This window comes from Macrotis lagotis, chromosome 2 (genome assembly GCF_037893015.1).
Source record: "Macrotis lagotis isolate mMagLag1 chromosome 2, bilby.v1.9.chrom.fasta, whole genome shotgun sequence".
NCBI classification, from domain to species: domain Eukaryota; kingdom Metazoa; phylum Chordata; class Mammalia; order Peramelemorphia; family Peramelidae; genus Macrotis; species Macrotis lagotis.
In genome coordinates, this window is record NC_133659.1 from 139,022,633 (window position 1) to 139,042,042 (window position 19,410).

The 19,410-nt window shown below is 34.5% G+C and overlaps 1 protein-coding gene across 3 annotated transcripts in view; it reads left to right on the forward strand.

The window, feature by feature from the left end:
- PLD5 (phospholipase D family member 5) overlaps positions 1-19,410 on the forward strand; it is a 397,224-nt gene that overhangs the window by 371,410 nt on the left and 6,404 nt on the right. For all 3 annotated transcript variants that reach the window (XM_074222900.1, XM_074222901.1, XM_074222902.1), the window contains one exon: positions 6,092-6,206. In XM_074222900.1, coding sequence (XP_074079001.1) covers positions 6,092-6,206 — 115 coding nt within the window. The remainder of the gene's footprint in view (positions 1-6,091; positions 6,207-19,410) is intronic.

A 19,410-nucleotide genomic window follows, 5' to 3' on the forward strand; every position in this document is an offset into this window, starting at 1 on the left:
CTACTGCCCTTCTTTGAACTCAATTGCTTGGTACAGGTTTTAAAAGTCATAGGTCATTATTTCTCTGAGGTTATTGATAAGAGGGTTCAATGATGGATAGAAATCTTCATAATTCCCTCTCATTCAGGTAAGAAAGAACTTTTCTTTTTAGAAAAATATTTTTAATCTATTTTCAGAAAACCTAAAGTATTGTTACTGCTCAAATAATAATAAAAATAATAACTAACATTTACATATCACTATGTGCTAGGCATTTCATAATTATTATCTCATTGATCCCCATAATAACTTTGAAAGGCAGGTGCTATTATTATTTCCATTTTACATATTTGGCAACTGAAACTAATAGAAGTTAAGTGACTTGCCCAAGGTTACATAGCTACTATATGAATTTGTATTTGAATGCTAAATACTAAAAGATGAGGAAAGCCACATAATTCACACTGAGGGTTGGGCAAAAAAATTCTTATACAAATAGCTAGGAGTGTGTTTAAGAAATTTGGAGAACTACCTGCATCTTCTCCTCATCCTGACTTGGAAGCTAATTCATATATGTTAAACCTGCTTCCTACATAGGATTCACTATCATCAACTTCTACCAAGCTATCAGGTGGAAGCATTTCATTTGGAAATATTAAGTGCCTCTGCTTAAGATTTCTAACCTTTTTTCAACTCTACAAGCAACTTATTCAGCTTAGCCTCTTCTAAATATAGATGGCTTCATTACTTAAAGCAAATTACTCACCGCTTATCTTGGCAATAGCTAGTTGGCAAAGCAAAGGCTATAAAAGTGCCCCTTACTGAAGACAATCCATTAATTTTAGAAATGATTACAAGACTAATAAGAAAAGGAGGTTGCTTCCTCAAATATCAGATATGGTTACAAGGCAAAGAACTTTATGAAGATTTGTCCTCACGAATTTGTCAATGAGAAAGGATGTTTTAGCATCTGAAAAACTAATCATGATGTGTCCAGAGGACAGAATTTGGTTGGCATCCAGTATTACTATACAACTGCCTTTATGGAGGGTCATTGGAAAAATGAAGGAATATGACTTTCACAAGTCTCTCCCCAAGAGCCAGGTTTTAATTAAACAAATAATTCTTTCTTGCAACCTCTCCAATTTCTGTCAGCTACAACAAAAATGATGATAATATTCAATGATTAATGAGTCATTTCTCTAGGAATTTATTAGTTCTAAAATAATTTCATTTTTCCACGTAAGGTTATTCTTCCTCCCCTTGGCTATATTTGATTTTCAAGAACAAGTTTTTTTTTTATCAAGACCCTCCTTTTTTCATTCCAACCCAAGTTTTATTAAACTGTGTGTTTCTAACTTTTTCCAAATATTGGCTAGTTTTTCTAATATCTCCCTACAAAAAGAAAATAAGGCAAATGATTGGATATTTCAGTAATGAACCAAGTCTAAGTTGCATTCTTCTGGGTATTTTATTTATTAGTTATTGTCAATGAAATATGAAAGTGTTCTTATAGTCTAGTATGAATTAAGGAGAAATGTGTTTAAATGGCTTTTAGAAACTTGTGAAGGTTTATTCGCTATATACTATCCTGCTTTAGACAGAACTGATTATTCCAGCCAGCTGAAATTATGCTAACCAAATTATACAGAACTGTGGTAAAAGTCATGTTATTACAAATCCCAGGGTAGGAATAAGTAGAAAGTGTGAGAGAAAAAATAAAGCTTGAAATAAAATATATCTTGGAAAAATACTATATTAAGTTACTGGGACCATTTTTTCTGCAATTTTGCTTGTCTTTCAATTACTCAGAATTCAGCTTTCTTCTAGTTGTATCAGTTCATAAGAAGCTTCCTAAATTTCTCTGAATTCTTCACATGAATCATTTCTTACTGCATTATATTTTATTATATTTATATGCTACACTTTGTTCAATTGTTGAAAGACAGCTCTTCCTTTCTAGTTTTTTCTACAACAAAAAAATAATGATTATTAATATTTTGGATGGAAGAATGTTCAGGGAAGGGCAGCTAGGTGGCACAGTGCATAGAGCACCAGCCCTGGAGTTAGGAGGACCTGAGTACAAATTCAGCCTCAGACGCTTAATAATTGTCTAGCTGTGTGACCCTGGGCAAGTCACTTAACCCCGTTGCTTTAAAAAAACAAATGTTTTAAAAAAAGAACATTCAGGGCTTTTTAAAAATAAATTACTCCACTGGATTATATATACAGAAGGATTATTTTGATGTCAAGAGGACTGAAGAACTTAGTCACTTTTCTTACATGATTCCAATTTGTTTTCTTAAATGGTCAGACCAATGTACAACTTCACCAAGAGGTTATTAGAATGACTGATTTACCGTAGGTTATTCAACATCAACTGTTGGTGTTTTTCGAAGTTCTATGGAGTTATGAAAAAAAATTGGGGGCAGCCAGATGGTGCAGTGGATAGAACAGCAGCCCTGAAGTCAGGAGGACCTGAGTTCAAATCCAGCCTCAGACACCTAGCTGTGTGATCTTGGGCAAGTCACTTTAACTCCACTGCCTTGTAAAAAAAAATTGGTAAAACCTCTGATATAAAGAAACACAATCAAATCTGATAAGAGATGCATTAAAGCATTTTCCAGAGTATTTGTAAATGACAAGAAGGTAATTTCAAGTTTAAATCTGGCCAACAGACCAAAGAATTTACAAAGGTGCAAAATGGGTAGAAACCTAGAAAATGATTGTGTCTCTTGACTTAGAACTAGTATAAGTTAAGTATAAAGAAGTTTATAGCAAAAATATTATCTACCAGGAAATAGTCCTTTTTTAATGTACTTCAAATAATGGAGACTATTCCCTAAAAACAGTTTTGCAAGGTACCAAGCAGTAACCAAAATTGATTATTAACTACCTAAATATTTCTGCTTTTGTCAACAAAAGTCAACAAGTACAAAGTTAACACAGCTAATCCATGCCAATTGACAATGAATATTGCACAGCAATTATTTAATAAGATATGTAAATATAAGGTTAAACAGAATTAATGAAGAGTTAAAACAGTCAATACATGTGTGTGAATGCAAGAATAATATGCCATTGTCATGAGGTCATGAGGTAGGATAGACATCTAAATAGGACTGAGTTACGCAATTGCACTGCTTGCAACTTTTGAATATAAAAGATATAAACTTGAAATTGAACAAATTTCTGTGCAAAAGCCAAAATGACCATAATACTGACTGTTTTTATCAACTTCATTCACATTGGCAATGCATTATAATGAGCTAGTTTTCCCCAAAAAAGCCCTTTAAAACTGGAAATATCTTGAGAACAATTACATACTCAAATTTTTCTAGAATTTAATTTAAATTTAAGCCAGGTATGGTAGCATCAAACTTTAAAGCCTGCTTCTGGGAGAGTGGGACTGGCTATCTCTTGAGTTCAGGAGTTCTGAACTGTTGTGGGTTATGTTGATCCAGTGTCTGCACTAAATTCAGCATAAATATCATGAGACTCTCAGAGCACGGGTCCACCCTGCTGTCAAAAGAGAGATTAAGTCAAGTCAAAAATGGAACAGGTCAAAATCCATATGTCAATCAAAAGTGGCATGGGAAGAACCTGTGAATAGTCCCTACACTTCCAGTTTGAGTAATATAGGGGAAACCAACCTTTTAAAAAATCATCATCATCATCATCATCATCATCATTTTAAATTGACTTGTCATTCAATTATTAATATTTATTTAAAATAATTTTAGCACAAGCAAGACAGATATCATTTAAGGAGCAAATATAGAAACTAACAAAAAAGACTAAATCGAGAAACAATTTGTCTTTTAAATGAATGAATAGGAATTCAGTAAGCTCTTGATATGTGCACTGTGGATCTCAAATTCTAATTAGTACAGGCAACACATAAAAGAAACTTTAAGCTATAGGGTAGTTAAAAATGCCCTGGTAGATTAACAACTCAGCAATGGAAGGACTAGCAAAGCCCCAAAGATCCTTAATAGAAAGAGATCATTACATTTACTTTAAAAAATATTTTCGTTGCAGATAGAACAAAATCAAATAAATTGGAAAAAATATCTTGATGGGGCAGCTAGGTAGCACAATGGATAGAGCACCAGCTGTAGAGTCAGGAGTACCTGAGTTCAAATCCGGCCTCAGACACTTAATAATTACCTAGTTGTGTGACCTTGGGCAAGCCACTTAATCCTATTACCTTGCAAAAACTAAAAAAATACATATCTTGAAAGTATCTTTATAAAATATATTGGCAAAACAAGAGAAGTTTTTTGTAGAAAATTAGTTTTAATAACAACTTTTTCAAAAATCATATCTGTGACTCCAAAAAAGATTGCCAACATTGTGTTTAACTTACAGAATTGCTAAGTATAAACAGTTTCATTTGTTAAAAGAAATCCTGGCCCTACCTCCAACTGCAACTATGGAGAGGGTCAAAATGATTTTTAAGAATCATATAAAAAGTAGCTTCAAATGGTTCCATATACAATTAATATGGCAGGGAAGAGACTTGTACATATATCTGTAGACTTTTGCAATCTATCCTTTGAGAAATTAAAACTTTTTTTCCCTAGCAAATGGATGAAACAACATATTGTTAAATGTTAATTTGATTACATTGTAGGAACATTGATGCAATTGATGTTAAGGAATATTTAATTCTTTGAAGCCTATTTGAAAAACTGAATAAATAAAAGGTTCTCAAATTCATATTCTGATTCAGACAGATAACAATTGCATTTATGATAATTTAGAATTATGGATAATATTGTATAAAATATTTTTCACATTTTCCAATTTTAAGAATACCTTGTTCTACAAATGAAATGTCAGAAGTAAAGAAATATTGCTTATTCACATAACAAAAGACATTCTCATTTAAATTTTTAAAATATAAATGATAAAGAAACATTTTTATGAACAAATATGACATATTTGACTTTAGTTCATCATAATTAAAAATGGTCTAGGCTCATCTGAAATTGAAATGTTTGAACATGAATTTCTTTTTTATGTTTTCATGATCAGTGATTAAACACTGGTTAATCAAAATAGTATAATTTTTATTACTATCCATAACATCTCACTTCTGTGGAAAAGAGTTTTCTATTTTAAAGACAAAATATCAATCTTAGTTTTCGAAAAAGATTCCAAGTAGCAATATTTTCAATGGCATCGCATTTTGAGAATCTGCATTGAAAAATGAACTCACCTATCTCAATAATATTATTTAATCATCTTAATGTTATAACTACAAATATAAGTATTTATATGGATATAAATATATGTATGTGTCAAGCAGAGGGAGTATTTGCTTTAGAGTCTGAGGACCTGAGTTCAGAGGACACAAAGAAAGTATGTGAATTGCCCAAGATCACTACCCTTAAATGTACAATTTGAGATTTGAACTCAGGTCTTCTTAACTCCTAAGTTGAATGTTATTTCTACTATGCCATACTGCTTCTTTTCCTCTAAAGCACTCAGTCCCCAGGTGTTTGCTACCTCTCAAAGTGAGTCAAAAACTTTGAGTCTTAGAATAGAAAATAGAGGTATTCTGATTTTAAATTGTAATTATTGGGGAGCTTGTTAAATCTAAACTTTCCAGGCATATTTTTCAGAATGAAAACTCTAATTCCTTTGCACAGAATACCATGACTTCTATGAGTTTCACATTTAATCAAGTGGAATCATTAAGGTGGTAACATCACTTCTCATAACTTATGCAACTTATAAGAATATTCATTCAGTTCATGGCATGCTTGGCAACCAATATCCAAGGCTGACTTAATCCCAATTGTCTTGATGAATAATACTGAGAGTTAAATAACCTTTTGGTCCTTAACTCATTGAAAGGACATATTTCATATTCGTTTTATTTCTTAAAACTATAAATTACAGCATGACATGATGAATGTTAACTTTCTCCTTTGGTTACTCAGGTAAATCAACAGGAAGAGATACAAGTATTAGGGTAGTTTGTATAAAACAGGAATATGTTTTAATAGATTTACCCTATGTCCAAGGTAATATTCTGCAGCATATCCCTGCAGTATTCCCTGTTAATGTCTAATGATTTGCTTTATCTTTCTTACTCTAACAGAAGTTCTTTGATTTAGAAAAACAGAGTGCCTGCTCTACAAAAGAACAAAAGAACAATTCCTTTCCCAAATTAAATAGAAATAAATATATGGTAACTGATGGAGCAGCTTACATTGGTAAGTAAATGAAATATGTGAATTATAAAGGAATATAAATGGTCTACAAAATTATTCATGTACATTGATTAATTTTAAACTCATGATGATCCTCAAAGAAACTAGTAAAAGTTTTATTTTTACATTTTTTCTGTTTCTATTTTGTATTTTATTTTCCCCAGTTATATGCAAAAACAATTTTAATACTCATCTTTAAAACCTCAATTTCTAAATTCTCTTTCCTCCTCCCTTCCCACTCCACCCCCATTAAGCAGGCAAGCAATTCAATATAGGTCATACATGTATAGTCACTTTTATAAACATTTTCATAATAATTATGTTGTGAAAGAAAATAATATTAAAAAACTCAATAAAACTAAAATTTTTAAAAAATATGTTACAATCTTTCTTCAGACACCATCAGTTCATTCTCTAGGGATAGATAACATTTTTCATTATCAGTTCTTCAGAATTGTCTTGGATCATAATATTGCTACATCATTCACAATGATCATCCTACAATGTTTTTCTTACTTTGTATATTGTACATTTCACCTTCCATGAGTCTTTCCAGGTTTTCCTAAAAATATCCTGCTCATCATTTCTTATAGCAAAATAATATTATATTATAATCACATGCCACAATTTGTTCATTCATTCCCCAACTAATGGATATCTTCTCAAATTCAATTTTTTGGCCACCAAAAATGAGCTGCTATTAATATTTTAGTACAAATAGGTCCTTTATCTTTTAGTTTTTTTAATCTCTTGGGATATCTCTTTGGAGAGCTCTTTTGGAAGTCCTAGGTCAAAGAGTAGGCATGGGTTTTATAGCCCTTTGGGCATAGTTCCAAATTTTTCTACAGAGTGGTTTAACTAATTCACAACTCTCCCAGTAAGGTATTAATGTCTCACTTTCCCCACTTCCCCTCCATCATTTTATGTCCAATTAGTCAATCTAATAAGTACCAATTGCATTTCTCCAATTAGTAATGAGTTAGATCATTTTTCATATGGCTATAGATATCTGAATACTTCATCTGAAAAATGTTCACATCTTGTGATCATTTATTAATTGAGAATGACTCATTCTTAGAAATTTGACTATTTGAGAAATGAGGCCTTTAATCAAAGAAAGTGACCTCTATATTTTTTCACAGTTACTATTTATTGCTAACTACATTTCCTCCATCCTATTTCTTTCCAGATATTCTATTCTCTCTCCTTTTACCTTATCCATCCTCAAGTGTTTTGCTTCTGACTACCACCTCCCTCAATCTGCCTCCCTTCTGTCATCCCCTTTTTTCTTATCCCTTTCCCCTCCTATTTTCCTGTAGGACAAGATAAATTTCCATACCCATTTGAGCTGCTATTCCCTCTTTGAGCCAATTCTGATAAGAGGTAGATTTACTCACTCTCTCTTACTCCCCCCCTTCTCCTTCACTCTTTTATAAGACATAATTTACATCACTCTTCTCCCTTTTCCCCTCTCCCAATATATTCCTCTCTTAGGTCTTAAATTTATATGTTTAGAAATCATTCTTTCATATTCAACTCACTCCTGTGAACTCTATGTCTATAATTCTTCTAATGGCCCTAATAGTGAGTTCTAATGAATTACCAGTATCATATTCCCATGTAGGAATATAAGCAGTTAATCTTATTAAGTCCCTTAGAATTTCCCTTTCTTGTTTACCTTCATATGCTTCTCTTGAGTCTTATATTTGAAAGTCAAATTTTCTATTCAGCACTGGTCTTTTAATCAGGAAAGTTTCAAAGTTCTCTATTTCTTTTCCCCTGATATAATACACTCAGTTTTGCTAGGTAGTAGTTGGTTCTTGATTTTTTTTGACCTTCCAGAATATAACATTGCAAGCCCTTTGATCCTTTAAATAGAAGCTGCTAAATCAGTGGCTCCATGATACTTAAATTGTTTCCTTCTGGCTGCGTCTAATATTTTTCTTCTTGATCTGGAATTCAGTTATAATATTCCTGGGAGTTTTCATTTGGGGATCTCTTTTAGGAAGTGATCAGTAGATTATTTCAATTTCTGTTTTCCCCTCTGGTTCTAGAATATCAGGGCAGTTTTCCTTGTTAATTTCTTGAAATATAAGAAGTATATTCTTTTATATTTTTTTTGATTGTGGCTTTCAGGTAGTCCAATAATTTTTAAATTATCTCTTCTTGATCAGTTTTCCAAGTGAGTTGTTTTCCAATGAGATAGCTTGCATTTTCTTCTATTTTTTTGCTGCTTTTGATTTTTCTTTATACATTAACTTCCATTTGCTTAAGTCTAGTTTTTAAGGACTTATTTTCTTCAGTGAATTTTTGTACCTCCTTTTCCATTTGTCTAATTTTACTTCTTAAGGCATTCTTCTCCTGTTTGACTTTTTGCATTTCTTTGTAACTTTTTTTGTGTTTCCTTTATCAATCCATTGACTTTTTTTCATAATTTTGTTGCACCATTCTCATTTCTCTTCCCAATTTTTCCTCAACCTCTCCAATTTTAATAATCTCTTTTGAGCTCTTTAATGACCTTTGACCAATTCATTGTTCTTGGAGGCTTTAGATGTAGGAGCTTTGACTTTATTATTTTCTTCTGAGTGTTTTGATCTTCTTTTGTCACCATAATAATTTTCTATAGTCAGGATTTATTTTCTGCTTGCTCATTTCCCCAACCTATTATTTTATTTTAACTCTTTGTTAAGATAGGACTCTGCTTCCAGGGTAGAGGGAACACTGTCCCAAGCTCCAGGGGTTTTGTGCAGTTATTTTCAGAGAAACTTATAGAGACCTGTAAGTTTTCAGTTCTTTCAAGGTGGTATGATCGAAGGAGAATGTTTCCTACTCTCCTGGTCTGTGCTCTGGACTGTGAATGGTCACAAGCACTCCTTTCTGCCCTGGAACTGTGAGGAGGGCCCCTGATCCACAGAGGCCTCAAGCTCTGTTGTGCTTCTGCTCCTTCTTGACCTGAAACTGCCATCCAGAACTATAATTGAGTATGAGCAATGCAATGGAGTCCTGCCTCCTTCTGATCAGTTATTTGACCCTTTTACAATCCCTGGGCTGAGAGCTCCAAAAGCTACTGCTGCTACTGGTACTGACTGATTCAATGACTCCTAAAACCTTCTCTTGATTTTCTGGCCTATGTTCCACTCTCACCCAGGTGAGATAGACCTTTTCTGTTGACCTAAGTTTCATTGGATTGGAAAATTGCTTTATTCAGACTTTTTTGTGAGTTCTGCTCCACCCTTTCCATCTTAACAATAAAGAAAATGTTACCTTTGATGCTGTCAATCATTCTTTTCTCCTAAATACTCTTTTATCAAAGATTTCATGACACTGCTCCTTCCTAATTCTCCTATTTGACTATTCTTCAAAGTCTTTTTCTGAATCTTAAGTCAGATCACACCTCTAACCAAAGTTCTATCTCAGACTCTCTTTTCTTTTCCTTCTAAACTGTTTCACTTGATGAACTCATCAGCTCCCATGAATTCAACTATTATCTCTATACAGATAATTCCTAGATCTATAGGACTATCCTGGTCCTAACCTTTCTCCCAATCTGTAGGCTTAAGGTTCTAATTGACTATTGGACATCTCTAACTAGATATCTCATACACACCTTAAATTAGACATGTCCAAAATTACACTCATCATCTTTCTCCCAGAACCCTCCCCTCTTCCTAAATTCTCTATGACTATGAATGACTCACTTCACCCAGGCTCATAATCTAGATATCATCCACAATTCCTTATTCTGTCTCACCTCTCATATCAAATCAGTTACCAAGTCCTGCTGTTTTTACCTTTATTTTTTCCTTTCTTTTCTCACCATTACTATGATGGAGGCTCTCATCACCTCATTGCTAGACAACTAAAATAGCATCACATCCTCAAGTCTCTCCCCACCCCAATCCATCTTCCAGCTGTTAAATTCATCTTCCCAAGTCTGACTATCTCACATTGCCATTCAATAAACATCAAAGGTTCCAATTTACCTCCAGGATCAAATATAAAAAACCTTTCGTTTGACTTTCAAAATCCTTCATAATCTGGGCTCTTCCTACTTTTCTAGTTTTCTTTCATTTCCTCCCTCCTAACCCCAATATATTCTGCAATCTAGTGACCTTGGCCTCCTTGAGATGTGCCTTGAATGTGACATTATTCCTAACTTAAGACATTTTCACCAGTTGTATCTAATGGCTGGAATTCACTCCCTCTTCATCTCCCCCTCCAGGCTACCCTGGTTTCCTTCAAGTCTCAGCTAAAGCCTTTTTTTCCCAGAAGCAGCCTTTCCTGGTCTTCCTTAACCTTACTGCCTTTCCCAAGATTTTCTTCAGTTTATTCTGTACTTTTTCTGTTTGTACAAAACTGTTTGCTGTCCTCTCCATTAGAATAAAGCACAAGTTCAATCATGTCACACATACTCCTTCAATAATCCCTAGTGACCTTCTGTTTCCCCCACAATCAAATACAAAATGTTTATTTGGCATTAAAAACCATAACTCGGCTCCCTACCACCTTACAGTCTTCTTATTTAACTCCTTGACATTCACTTTTTGATGCAGACACTGGACTTCTGGATGTTCCATGAACAAGACACTCCATTATTCAGTTCTGGGCATTTTCTCTGGCTGTCTCTCATGTTTCTTTTCCATTAGTACTGACCACCTTGACTTCAAGTCCCAAATAAAATCCTTAACACTTGCACACAATGACACCAGTAGGTTTAACAAATGTTTTATTAATTGACTGAATCTTTTGTTCTCATATCCCTTTAGGACTGCTACCTCTCCTCCCTCTCTCCTTTCTCTGCCACTGTCCAATTCTGCTTTCTATTTCTCCTTTCATCTGTTGTGCTTTCAATTCTTTTTAGCATTGTTCCTAATAGCTTTATCTTTTCACTGCCAGATTCTCAAAGTCCCTCAGTAGCAGTACAAAACTCTTACTATTGAACAACCCCCAAGGGTGGAACCAAATCCTGTTGGTCAATCAAAAATGTGTTCCTGCTGCAATTGAAATACCTTTGACTTAAGGAGGTATCTAGGCATTTTTTTAATACCTATCTCTTGGGGCAGCTAGGTGGTGTAGTGGATAGAGCACTGGCCCTGGAGTCAGGGGAAGCTGAGTTCAAATGTGACCTCAGACACTTAATAATTACCTAGCTCTGAGATCTTGGGCACGTCACGTAACCCCATTGCCTTGCAAAACAAAAAAGAAAAAAATACTTATCACTGATTAATTGATTGAATCAAGATATGCTTATATAAGAGATAATTACTTTTAAGTAGAAGGTAGCTAGGTGGCAAAGTGGTTAGAGTGCCAGGAATCAGAAAGACTGCTGAGTTCAAATCTGGCTTCAGATATTTATTAGCTGAGTGATCCTGGGCAAGTCACTTAACTTATTTGCTTCAGTTCCTCATCTGTAAAATGAACTACAGAAGGAATGAAAAACAGTATCTTTGCCAAAAATCTCTAATGTGGTCAAATGGAATAGCAACAAAGCTTTTAAGCTGGGGAGAAGGTAATAATCAATGCACCCCCCAACCTTAGAGTTAGAAGATCATGACATTAGATCTGGTTCAGTTGTAACCACTTGAGGATCTTGGACTTAAGTCCCTTATCCTTTCTGAGCTGAACTTGCCTCATTCCTAAAGTAGGAATACTACTAGCTATCATATCAACATCATAATGTTCTTGTGAGGATCATGTAAGGTCATAGATGTGGAAAATATTCAATAGAGTTGAAAACATTTTAGAAATATATGGTATTCATATTTATTAATCCCTACACCCAATTTTGAGAAGATCAAGAAAAAATTTTCCCTCTATTTTGAAACAGTCACCACACCTGCAAAAAAGGAGAATCTTAAAGGTCTAAAGAACATTAGTTTATTTCAGAGTCAATAGCTTTGAAGTTGTCATTTTTTTCAACAGAAGAAAAATGTTAGAATAGATGGTACACTATTTCAATATAACTATAATGAATAATGGAATGGAATCTAATTCCAATGGAAAACAGGAATGCTATTTTATCCTTGCTGTTTCTCTAACTCTAAACAGAATACTCTTATCATTAATATGTTGACATTGGAACCAGACTTTTTCCTATTTCTGTTTTACTGAGCATTCTAGTAGAGAGATAGTCAAATGTGAAATGTTATTAGTAAATAACAATGCTTAAAATCTCTCTCCTGCTCTTAAGCAAGGCAAGATTTTTAAGGACAAGTCTTAATGCTCAGAGATCATAAACATTTTTACAATTTTTTTCACTATATGGAGAAGTAATGCAGCATAGTGGATAGAGAGCTGTCCTTGGAGCAAAAAGACCTCAGTTCACATTGCACCTCTGACATATACTGGAACTATGACCCAAGGGGAAGTTTGCTGATATTTTTTCAGGAGGAGGCAATTGAGGTTAAGTGACTTGCCTAGAGTCACAGATCAAGGTCAAATTTGAACTCAGGTTCTTCTGATTCAAGCACCAGTGCTCTCTGATCCACCACATTACCAAGCTGCCCTGACTTACTTGATATCTCAGTCCCCAGGCAACTCTCTGAAAAATATATTTTTTTGCAGAGAACGTGCTGACATGCATTGACAGAGGGAATTTCTTCACTTGGAAAATCCTAATATCATTCTTGTTAGACAAGTTCCAGAGAGCTCCATAAAAGTTAAAAGATTTGGTCAAGATCATATAGCCAGTATCAGAAGCAAGATTTCAACTCAGTGCTTCCTGACTTCAAGCCCAGTTCTCTAATGACTAAAAGCATGCTATCATCCCAATGTCCATGAATAATTACTTCTAAGCTATAGATTTATAAAAACACAAAAGTAATAATAGGTGCCATCCAAACAAACATATTAAACAGCTTATATCCTCTATTCACAGTCATGAAAAGAGAATGAGTCACAAAGTCAAGTTGAGCCATATTACAAAGCATAAATAGGTAGCAAATTAATCTATAAAAACTCAAATGTATGCGAAATATTATTCACTTTTCAAAAAGACTCACAGCATCAAACTTTTCCTAGTGCAGCTAAAATATGATTTGATTTCCACATCACTTTTCAGAGACATATCTACTCCATCAAGTTAACACAGCTGCATTGTGGGAGGACTTAAAGGGTATCAGAAGAAAAAGGTTGTTGATGTTTTAAATAATTAACAGCTTGGACCAGGAATGTTAGGGGTTTTTTTTAAACCTTCACTCAAGCATTTGCTAGAAAAGGTCACTTAGAATTCTGAGTAAAGCTGCTTGGAAAAAATCCATTTGAAGTCTTATCACAGAAATATAGTTACACAAAACTTTCACACCAAGGACATCCTCAAGCCTATGTATCCACTAGTTATTGAATTCTTCAAAATATAATTGGGACATGCTATTTCCTAGAGGAGAAGGTGGTGGAGATTATTGCTTCAGAAGCTCTGGGATGGGTTGAAAGCTACCAGCAGGGTTCTGGGTTAATCATTGCCAATTAAGAAGACATACCAAGGTCCCATTTTCTACCTTTTCAAGATCAACTCCCCTGACTCCTCCCAGCTCCCCACCTCTGCCTTTTTTATTCCTTTGGGCAGAGGGTCAGGGAGGAGCAAGAATTTAGACTGCCTTGTGGTATAGTGAGGCTAACAAATGGAGACTTCAAAATTTATTTTAGAACCTGAGGAGGGGAAATGCAGCTGGGTGAAATTATATCCCAATTAGAAAACATTGAAGTCCTATGTGTTAGTTTGGAAGTTAAAATTATATGTTTAAGGGGACAAAACAGGAAAAGACAGTACTGTGTTTGGGAATCCAACTGTAAGTCTTGTGAAAGCTGTACTGAGCCATAATCCACACAGAAGGATTCAATTCAATCTTTAGAAAAATTAATAAAGCTACCCAGAATTCCTTGGCTCCATCAATAAGATGTCACAGGAAAGAATCTTATTTTGTTTTGATTATAGTTTCTCAGAATGGGATCAAAATTTAACTAGCATTCATTTCCCACAAAGTCATTCATTTGACATTTGCTTATTAAATATTTATTATCTGAAAGTGGCATGCTATGGTCTTAGCAAGACTCAAAGAGCATTTTTTTAAAATGATCCTTGCTCTTTTGGAGCCTATAATCATCATGGAGTTACACCACATAGACAAATATTAACACAATTATATAATAATGATACAAGATATGATAATATATTTTAAAATATACAAATGTGGGGCAGCTGGTTGACACAGTAGCTAGAATACCAGCCCTGGAGCCAGGAGGACCTGAGTTCAAATTCAACCCAGACCCTTGACACTAGCTGTGTGACACCTTGGGCAAGTCACTCAATCCTGATTGCTTAGCAAGAAATAAAATATACAGGGGCATCTAGGTAGTGCAGGGGATAGAGCACTGGCCCTGGAGTTAGGATGACCTGAGTTCAAACCCACCTCAGACACTTAATTGCCTAGCCGTGTGTGTCCTTGGACAAGCCACTTAACCCCATTGCCTTAAATAAGAAATAAAATTTAAAACAAAAGAAATAAAATATACAAATTAATATGTTTTAGTAATCAAATATAGAATAACAAAATTTGGATATATTAATAACAAATAGTTTAATGAAATTAAATGGTAAATATATAAAAATATAAAACTCTACTATAGGGGTGGGAAACCTCTGGCAAGGTCTGCTCTGCCAAGGCAACTGCAGGTGGGACTTGAAATTCAATAAATCTAGGAGCTTTATTAGAGGGTAAATTAATTAAATGTTTGAGCAAATATAACCCTTGCATGTTGTTATAAATATCCAAATGACCCTTGACAATAAAAAGATTCCCTATCCCTGCTCTACTATATAGGAATGCAGAAGTGATACAAAATGTTATTGAAGTTTAGAGGAAGAAACAGTTAAGATCATTTGCTATTGGGTGAGATTTGACTTCTTGAGGATTTTATTGAAAAAATTCATTTGAACTTCTCCTTAGCATAGATAGATGCCAATAAGCATAAAGCTTGATAGCTAACAATAGCATTCTAGGCTTGGGCAGCATCCTGAACAAAAGCACACATATACAAAAAAATGCCAAAAAATAGATAAGCGAATAGTCCGGTAATCTTAAATCTTCTGGTTTTTACATTTTTCCATGATGGGGCACTGTGATTTTCTTTATACAGAACAGGGTGACAGTGAGTTCTATAGCAAAGGGATAGCAGTAATAGAATCAACAGAAAAATAATCTCAGTCTTCTCAGAAGGCTTCCTACATATGAACAATATCTTTGAAAGGCAGAAAGGAATATTTGGGTCTGTTTATTTATGGTTTCAGTGAGGAATGTTGCCCAGTACTAGTCTCCTTGGTCTCTTTAAATCTTGGACACTAAGCTCAAGATTCTAGCTTATCAGATTAGAGTAAGAAGAGATATTGAAGTTCATCTAGTCTAACCCCCTAATTTTATGGATAAAAAAACTGAGCCCCAAATAGTTTAAATGACTTGCCCATAGTCACATAGACAAAAGAAACAGTTTAGGATTTGAACTCAGGACGGACCGCTCTCTGATATCAAATCCAATGTTTTTTCCAATATACCATACTGCTCTGGTTCTGTTATAGATTAAATCAAATGTAATAATGACACTTTGAAAAATTGGGTATTCTGATCTCTGTAGGCCCTAAACAGTAGATTTATACAAATATACTTCATTCTGACCTATATGAGGGAATTTCTTTCCAAGAAGAGAGAGAGAAAGATGGGGGGGGGGGGAGAAAGAAAGAAAAAGGGAGAAAGAAAGAAAAAGGGAGAGAGAGGGAGGGGAAAGAGGGAGCTTCAGAAATATATTCTCAGTCTGGATAAAGGCTATGGTCTCTAGATTAGAGGACCTCTGAAAAAGAGTGGGAATTCCTGAAAAGGATGTTTCATATATACTATGCCAGTTGTATTAGAAGGCACTCATCTTATTTCAGGTCAGTTCCTCCAGACGACTGAATTGTTCCAGTCTCTATGTTGATACCTTCTACAATTTGAATTGAATAAGAAAAGTGGCACCCAAGAAGCTTCTTGTCAGAGGGAATATGAGTTTGAAAGCATTCCCTAGGCATCCTCTCAAACATCCTCTAGGCAGCTGAGACCAGCCCTAGAAAAGGTCCACAACACTAAACACATGACTGCTTTCACATCAGTTGATGCATATTGCAGTCTCCTTCTGCAGCTGAATAACATTGGCCAGTTCTGCATCACCAACAGGTTTATGCAGCTGACCCTCAAGATACTCTAATTAATTATCACCCTGCCTGAGGTAAATTTGCAGCTATCTTTATATCTTTCTCATACACTTTGCAGGGGTCTGAATACTTTTAATCCCTGCCTGCCACTGGTACAAACTTAGTCTAGTCTGCACAATCTACAAAACTTTTGTTCTCCACTGCAATAACTTGTCCCAGGAATAACATTAATAGCCAAAAGCAGATCATCAAAGCATCTCCTATTTTTTTAAAGACCTTCTAGAATTCAAGAGAGAAAGACTTTCTGACAAGAACACACCTGGGTGCTTCTACCAATAACCCATCTTTTTACTCATTTGATTCCACAGTCTGCTAATAGATATGGAAAAGTTTTATGCATCATTTATATTCTACTTCTGGGAACAATGATAATACATTAATCAGGAAAACAGCATGGTCAAAGGAGACATGCTTCCTGGCAATATCTAATAAGGCAAAATGAGAAACAGTAGGCTGAGTTGAAAGGCAAAAGAAATAACGGTCATTGGTTATGTTAGCCTTTTTGCCTGCTGGACAAAGATAGATTCAAAGTGCCCAAGAATTAATCAAATTGAAAGTATTAACCAAAAGCATTGAATGAATCTTTCTCTGCTTACTATATCTAAGAATATAGCATGCTTTAAAGATTGGAATTGTGGAATGTTTTATTTAGGGATCTTTATATTTTTGGAAGGCAGTGGCATTAAATGACTTGCCCAAGATCATACAGCTAGGTAATTATTAAGTGTCTGAGTTAAAATTTCAACTCAGGTCCTCCCGACTCCAGGGCTGGTGCTTTATCTACTGTGCCACCTAGCTTCCCCTTATTTAGGGATCTTTAATTTGTTCTATTTGCCAACTCTGAATAGTCAAGTCACTGAGGCTCTTTTCCCAACTCCCAAGTTATGTAAGTAATGAACATCTGGGGGGGGGGGGGGGGGGGCAAAGTCCTTTTTTCTTGGAATTCACAAGTAAGGGAATTTCACAGTTTCCATCTCAAAAGTCTTGAGTAAGAGAAAAGTCAAGCATTCTAACATTAAAATTAGCTACTTCTCTCTTAGTCATTCACATTCTCAGGATCCCCCAAGCTAGCAATTCCAAAAGTGAAAATTATTAGGAACACATTATCCTTGTATCCTCTGTTTGCTAAACAAAAGTTTTGAACTTGATGATCTCTAAGCTCCAATTCTAAAATACCATAAGACCATAAATCTGTAGCTTATTATACTGGATAGAATTCAACTGGATGGTCTCCAAGGTCCTCTATATCTAAAATTCTATACTCCAGTTGTGGAGCCTGAGGATGCAGCCTAACAATACAACAACAATGATAATAGTAATAGGAATAATAATAGTTCACATGTATGTATAGTATATTAAAGATTGCAAAGAAACTTACATGTGTTATCTCATTTTATGTTCACAATAATTCTGTTAAGATCAGGGATACAATCATCCCCATTTTTCTGATGAGGAAATGGAAGGTCAGAGAAGTTGTGACTTATTCAGAATCATCACAGATAATTTATGGATTAAAAGCTAAAAGGTCTTAGACATCAGAGGTCATCTATTCCTGCCCTCCCATTTTACATACACAGAAACTGAGGCTATGAGATTTCTTCAGGGTCACATAGCTAATAAGATTGCCAAGGGTGAAAAAATCTCTCCTCCAGACTCCAAGAGGGATATCAGGTTAGAATTAAGTGAATTTATAACCTTCAAAAATCTCTAGTACAGTGGTACAATTCTAAGGAGTTAAGAACAACTATTTCTATCCCTGATTATTTTCAAAAGGGAAATGAGTCCTTAGCTTATACTTATCAGCTTGGCTTCTACTCATAAAATGTTAATTACACAAAAGACCTTTATGAATAACTAGTAACTCTCATTATTAAAGAAATAAAAAAGGAATTTCAATAATTTCTATAGATTAGAAGATAGAATACAAAGGAAAAGATTCTTCAGCTCAAAGCAGGAGAAAAATGATCTCATCAAAGAGAAATCTACTTTCATCAGACTTTAATGATATGGGACCTGAAGGTCAAGAAACATGACAGGGACTAACATCTTGATTTGCTTTTCTCAAGGTCATTCTTCAAATTACCCATCCAACCACTTGAAGTAAATCTCTTATCCACTCAAACAGTATCATAGATCAGGATTTTCTTATCAAATTAGATAATTTTATAGATAAATATCAAAATCAAAATTCTATCTCTCAGTAAAAAAAGCATGGCATGGTTGGGATGAAGTAGGGTTACTTATTCCAAGAAAAATCAAGGGCCTTGAAATCTGCCACTGGTCTTTAACAACCTTTTTATCGCATGATGCCCCAGAGAAGTCTGCCAAATCTACCAACTGGTACCACCTGCTAGCCAAAAAGGGATGGAAATGTAGATACTTAAACTGAATGATATGTAAGAGGAGGGGAAATAAGATTAATCTGGATGAATCTTATTTTTATTGAAAGTATTCTTACTTTCTAAACAATCACTAAATTACCTTTTCCATCATTTCTTTATTTGTTTCATCCATGGAAACCTCAAACAATTTTAAAAGATCACAATAAAGAAGTATTTCAGAATTAGTTTGTCAAAAGTGAAAAAAATAAACATTGCATACTGAGCTATCCTGTCTACTTTTCAGTAAACAGAGAAAAAAGATAAGCATAGCAAAAAGACTAAATCTACAATTTGAGGGCAAGACTTTGCTCTCCTTATGGGCTCCAGACATGAAAACCGAGATAAAAGAGGTCTTACAAAGGTGTTACTAATGCATACCTTCACAATGAAGCTAAATAGTTATAGATGAATTTGATTTTTCTTCAGCATCAGTTCTAGTTTTTTTTTTAAACCATTTCCTTGCATTCTGTCCAGGACTTATTGGGTAGCCATCTAGCTTCCAGGATAGGAAAAAAAGTCTGACAGGAAAATATTTTATACTTCTGGTTAAAGAGACACAAAAATGTGTCTAGCTGGGATCAATTTT